Genomic DNA, 6,013 nt, shown 5'->3' with positions numbered 1-6,013 from the left:
AACACTAAGCTCTCAGCGCTGTGGTAGACACAAGGATAGCCAAGATGTGGTCCCAATCGTGGGAGAGTTTACAGTCCACTATCATGAGACATCAAGATGAAATGCCCAGGAATTATTCTGGGCTCTCACTGGTTGGTTGTCTGGTTTTATTGGTGCCAAGGTAAACTCAGTATAAATTCATTAGTGTCACTGTGGCCCATGACTTTCTTTCAGACGAAGTGCTATAATGTGGATTATTAAGAACACCTGACTAAAAGTCAGGAGAACTGAGTTCTAATTCTCATTCATTTAATTAGCTATGTACCCTGGGCAAATCTTTCTGTTGTTCTGTGCTTTGGTTTCCCTGTCTGTAAATTAGGTCAGGCTCAATACTCTCCAAAGACCCTCTAGTTTTAGGATTCTCTGGTGTTATGTCCAGCATACAAGTTCAGTAAGTAGTAAGGGTAGTTTATTTTTTAAAGTAATCTCTCCACCCAAAGTGAGGCTCAAACTTACAACCTGGAGATCAAGAGTTGCATGCTCTACTGATGGAGCCAGCCAGGCATCCCAGTAATGGGGGTAGTTTAAAAAGCAGTGTGGGTAAGGGCACTGGAGGTGGCTCAGTTGGTTGAGCATCCAACTCTTGATTTCACCTCAGGTCATGATCCCAATGTCATGGGATCGAGCCCCTGTGTTGGGCTCATGCTGAGCATGGAGCCTGCTTGGGATTCTCTTTCTCCCTCTGCCCCTCTTCCCCACTGGTGTGCTCTCTCTCTCTCTCTCTCTCTCCAAAAATATAAAAATAAAAATAAAAAGCAGTGTGGGTAAATTTATGGAGGGGGTAAATTGTATCTAAATAAAGCTTTAATTTTTTTAAGTTTATTTTTTAGAGAGAGAGAGAGAGAGACAGAGAGAGCAAGTGGGGGAGGGGCAGAAAGAGACAGACAGAGAGAGAGAGAATCGTGACCTGAGCTGAAACCAAGAGTCGGATGCTTAACTGACTGAGCCACCCAGGCACCCCTAAATAAAGCTTTGGAGAAAAGCAGTGGGTATGGGTTTAGCATCCCATATCATTTGTTTTATCATAGATTTCTTTTCAAACTCCCAGGGATACAAAATTTAGTTAGATTTCTTTATGCTAAAAATTTGTGTGAAGGGCTTTTCAAGTTGTTAGAGCATTAAGAGTCTTTGGGGAAATCTGGAAAGAAGAGAATTACTGTCCAGCAGCTATCAGTGCATGACCCTCCTCAGTGAGAGCAGGGTGATCATGTGCTGATAAGTTGGAGGGACCTGTTCTATTCACGTGTACTGGTTTTGTTGGATTTAGCTTCGCCATACAGGCTACAAAGACTCTCCTTCTCAGAACATTGTGCTGGCAGGAATTCAACATCATGGAAAAGAATAAAGGATGGACCCTCTTGGAAGGAAAAGATGGCCATCTTCAGGGAATATCTCTCCTTGCCAAGTAAGGCTTCCTTGCCATGTACACCTGCTCTAAATCAGCATTGATTTAGGTACTTTTCTCCCTTTTAGTTAAAACAGCAACCTAAGTTGGATAACATCACAGGTTAGGGAAATACCCACTATGCCAGGCAAATATTTTAGAGGTCCTGACAGTGCTATACCCTCCTGTGCACCTGAAGCTGGGCAAAATCCTCAGAGGACCCCTAGCCCTGGGAATAATGCAATCTGGATAGGAGCATTTATTTCCACCACCCCCCCTTTTTTTTTTGGATTTTAATTTTGAGTAATCTCTACGCCCTCCATGGGGCTCAAACTTAAAACTTAAGATCAAGAGTCATACTCTCCACTGACTGAGCCAGCCAGGCACCCCAAGAATAGGAGCATTTCTAAGAGGTGTCCTATTGGGTGTTCTGTTTTGCAGTGCATTGCTGGAAAGAAATCACCTCTTTGCAAATAAGATCATGTACTTGTTGGTCCCTCTTCTTAACCGAGGGAATGATAAACATAAACTCACATCTGCAGGATTTTTCGTGGAGGTAAGATTCGTTAGAAGCTGAATTCAGGAAGCCTGTAAAGCAGCACTGCCTGCCTTCCTGGGCCCCATCCAACTTCATGGCAGGCTGGGATCCATAACAGACATGGGATAGAAATAGTTTCAGGTTCAAGCCTACTGAAATACTTCTTGTCTTATGTACCTACAGTGTAAGCATCACCCTGTAATATAGTACAGGTTTCAAAGGAAAATGTGTATTTTGGAGTTGGTGGGAAGGTGGTTCCCCTCCTGAAAAAGGGCTTAAAGGTAACTTCTACAGGGGTGCCTGGATGGATCTGTCTGTTAAGCGTCCAACTTTGGCTCAGGTAATGATCTCACAGTTTGTGAGTTCAAACCCCACGTCAGGCTCTGTGCTGACAGCTCAGAGCCTGGAGTCTGTGTAAGATTCTGTGTCTCCCTCTCTCTCTGCCCCTCCTCTGCTCACACTCTGTCTTTCTCTCTCAAAAATAAATAAACATTAAAAATTTTTTTTTTTAAAAAAAGGTAAATCCTTTGGCTTATTTCTGGATTCTTTCAGCTTCTCCAGAGTCCAGTGGCTAGGAGACTGCCCAGCATATACTCTATTGCCCGCTTGAAAGACTGGCTACATCATGGAAATAATGTCTTCAAAACTCTTGCCCTAAAGGGACTGCACTATCTTACCAGACACCAGGAGATGGTAGGAGGGGCCCTGAGAGTACTGATTTATAAGTCACAAATCAAGCATACCCTAGAAAGACACCCAAGAAACTGGTAACAGCTGAGAAGGAAATTGGGTAGCTGGGAATAGGATCGAGTGGGAATGCATCCCTTTGAACCATTTAAATCTTATGCCTAGGAAATATGTAAGTACTGACTATAAAGTATTTCATGAAATTATAAGAACTAAGTAAAAAGTCCAAGTCACATATATTCATAAAATTTGAAACCTACAATTTGTGTAAGGAGGTACCCTCACTATCATCACAGCCTGGGTGACATTCAGGTGTCCTTTTATGTCTTGAACCATGTTGCTCTAAGGAATAAATTGGATATGCCATGGTATCTATCCCAAGATGTGTATCATCTAAATAAAGATCACTGACATTCATGTTGAAAGAGAGCTCATTTTCTGCAGGGCTAGCTAGAAACTAGGCCTGGGTCAGAAAGGAAAATTAATTCCGGGCCTTTGACTTTGTCATTTGAGTTCCATTTCTTTTAAATATTTAAATATGTGTGTATGTCTGACACAAGAATGACAGATATTAGCATGTTAATTGTTAATACTTTTTACATGTATGTCTTACACTTTGAAACTCTGAGATTGCTTCATTTTGGGAGTTTCAGAAGAACAGAATCCCAATTCAGAATGGGAAGGACGCTTAAAGGTCCTCAGTCAATTTCTGCTTGAAATCCGGCAAGGAATCTTTCTGCTCTGGATACATTCCATGTTGGAGAACTCACTATGAGTTGAGCTAGCCATTCCATTTTCTCTCTCTATAAGCAATTCCTTACATTAATCCTAAGTCTCTGTTATTGGACCATCTCCCTCTTGGTTCCATTTTTTCCCTATGAGGCAACTTACAACAGCTCTGCTCCATTCTCTATCAGCCCTGCCAATACTGAGAGGGCAATCATGCCCTCTTTACTTCTCTATTCTTAATTAGCCAGCCCTACCAAAAATTCAACAAGCACCAGGTACTGAGTTAAGCTGGGGAGCCCTACTTTGGTAACAGATGAAGTGCTATCAGGAGAGGTGATGGTGCACTCCCTTTGGGCACACAGAGGGAAGGCATCAAGAGCCTGTTGCCATGCATCTTAGACCTCTTATGTGAAACCGACGAGAAGATTGTTTTGTTGGCCATCCAGATACTCCTGCAACTCGTGGAGACAATGGATTTCACTACCCTGACTGCCATGATGAAGACCCTGTTCTCCCTATTTGGTGATGTAAGACAATGAGAGAGGAGAGACTTTCCTAGAGGAGGGTAATTGGCATAACAGCAAATAGAAATTGGGATCCTTCCAGGTAACCTGTGATGTTAGCAGGACTGGTGTTACTGTTTTCTCAGATTAAAAAACAAAAACAAAAACGAAAAACAGAGATGTAGAGACTTGCCAAGGAGAGTCTCTACAGAGATGTAGAGACTTACCCTGATCATGGGGTGGGGAAGGAGTTTGTGTAAGAAAAGATGTCTTTCAAGGAACAATCAGGATGGGTCAAGGTGGTGGACTATACATATGTCCCCATCCCAAATCCCAAAAGATTTTTCAAAAAAGAAATGCATGGAGCACAATGAACCATGTCCTTGGAAGAGTCAAATATGCCAAGGTTGGGTTTTTGAATTTCAGCAAAACATTGTGTGAGTAGTTAATACTAGTATCAGGCACAAACTGTGCTGACTACATTTCTCATATGCAGAGTGAGAGAACAACCAGTAGTACAAAGCATCAGGTCTTGCTAACTTTACCTATATTTGGCTTCTTGCCCTCAGCTACCTACAGCTAAATAGCCTCATGTTAGGACTGGGTTTTCAACTGACCTAGTCCTTGCAAGTTAAGCATGAACACTTTCGATGAGTTGCTTCCCTTTGGATACTTTATAGGTGAGACCTGATGTTCATCGTTTCTCCATGACCCTCTTTGGAGCCTCCATAAAGTCTGTGAAATACACAGATAAGAAGGGTATAGAGAATCAAGTCCTGGACAGCTTGGTCCCACTACTTCTGTATTCTCAAGATGAAAATGATGCAGTAGCTGAGGTAACACCTCTGTCAAACTTCTTTCAGCCCTGAATAACTTCCAATCCAGAGCCAAATACGCAAATAAGCTTTTATAGCTTTGAGGGCAGGGACTTTGCCGTGCCATCTTTATTCACCATTTCCTCTAGCACAGACTACCTTTCAATTATTTTGCCTAAGTGAATTATGTAAAAAATCTTACTCCTTATTTCTGTATAGGAAATTATGGCCCTTTGTGGGTAAGAACAATAAATATACCTTGTTGTTACCCCACCCCAATATTTAGCCTAGCACAGAGGCCTAAATACCGTGCCCACTTCAACAAACTTTTTGTTGATGTCAATAACAATATCCCATTACCTTTCTTGTATTTAAGAACTGCCTCATGGCCTTTGGACAAATAGACTTGTGTTCAGGCTAAGTCAGAAATAGTAGCTCCTCTGACAATCTAAAGAAGGCTCTGCATCTCCTTAATCTTCCACAAGTTTCTGTCATAGAGTTGTGGGTGGGATGTCATCATCTTTGGTACTTTCCCATACCTCAGGAGCCTATCCATCCCAAGGTGCTAACTATGACGACCAATTACAGCAAACCAGAGAGGTGCACAAGGATTCTGGAAAAATGCTGGACTTGCCCTTATTTATGCTCCCCATTACAGAAATGAAAGCGGAATCAGAAACAAGATTTAAGATTATAGTGGGCCCTGGTGTCCTGACATGGGGGAAGTGTTATGGCCTCATAAACAGAAATATGAAATATTTCAGACCCCAAAAAAGTATGGAGTAGAGCTTCCCAACCGAGTGATGGAGAAGTATGTCCTGTAGGGGTCATAGATATGTGGATGCGTTGATACCCATCCCACCCCATCCCCACCCCTGTCAGCCCTTGGCAATCAGGCAAGGCATAGAGCAGCCGAGGCTCTGGGCTTATTTTCTTTCAAACCTTGAATGATCCCTAGCCTTGTCTTCAAGGCTAGAGAGGTGGAATCCAACATTAAACAGGTTGGGAGTCACTAACACAGAGAACATAATAAATACCCACATGTCTACCACCCACTGTAAGAAATAAAATAGGAATAAATCACACGCCTATCCCCAAATGAATTCCCTCAACAACTATCCTCCTGAATTGTATTGTTACCAACTTCTGTGGTAATATGTTTTCATGTTTTAAAACTTTATATGTAGAAAAACACTTCGTATGTTGTATCATTTATAAATCTGTCAGCAAGCAGCTTGCTCTTTTTTGCATATTTAGCATTATAAGACTTGCCCGCATGTGGGGCTCCCGCTTGTTTATTCTTCCTGCCGTACAGAAT

General features: G+C 42.1%; 1 protein-coding gene across 2 annotated transcripts in view; it reads left to right on the top strand.

The window, feature by feature from the left end:
* The window catches only part of MROH8 (maestro heat like repeat family member 8), a 58,663-nt gene that overhangs the window by 42,194 nt on the left and 10,456 nt on the right, over window positions 1–6,013 (top strand). For both annotated transcript variants that reach the window (XM_025932656.2, XM_086702159.1), the window contains 5 exons: window positions 1,307–1,444; window positions 1,865–1,979; window positions 2,514–2,654; window positions 3,740–3,904; window positions 4,561–4,716. In XM_025932656.2, coding sequence (XP_025788441.2) covers window positions 1,307–1,444; window positions 1,865–1,979; window positions 2,514–2,654; window positions 3,740–3,904; window positions 4,561–4,716 — 715 coding nt within the window. The remainder of the gene's footprint in view (window positions 1–1,306; window positions 1,445–1,864; window positions 1,980–2,513; window positions 2,655–3,739; window positions 3,905–4,560; window positions 4,717–6,013) is intronic.

Source organism: Puma concolor, chromosome A3, assembly GCF_028749965.1.
Source record: "Puma concolor isolate L17-30 chromosome A3, mPumCon1.1.hap2, whole genome shotgun sequence".
Classification (NCBI taxonomy): domain Eukaryota; kingdom Metazoa; phylum Chordata; class Mammalia; order Carnivora; family Felidae; genus Puma; species Puma concolor.
This window is presented reverse-complemented; position numbering and strand designations above follow the sequence as displayed.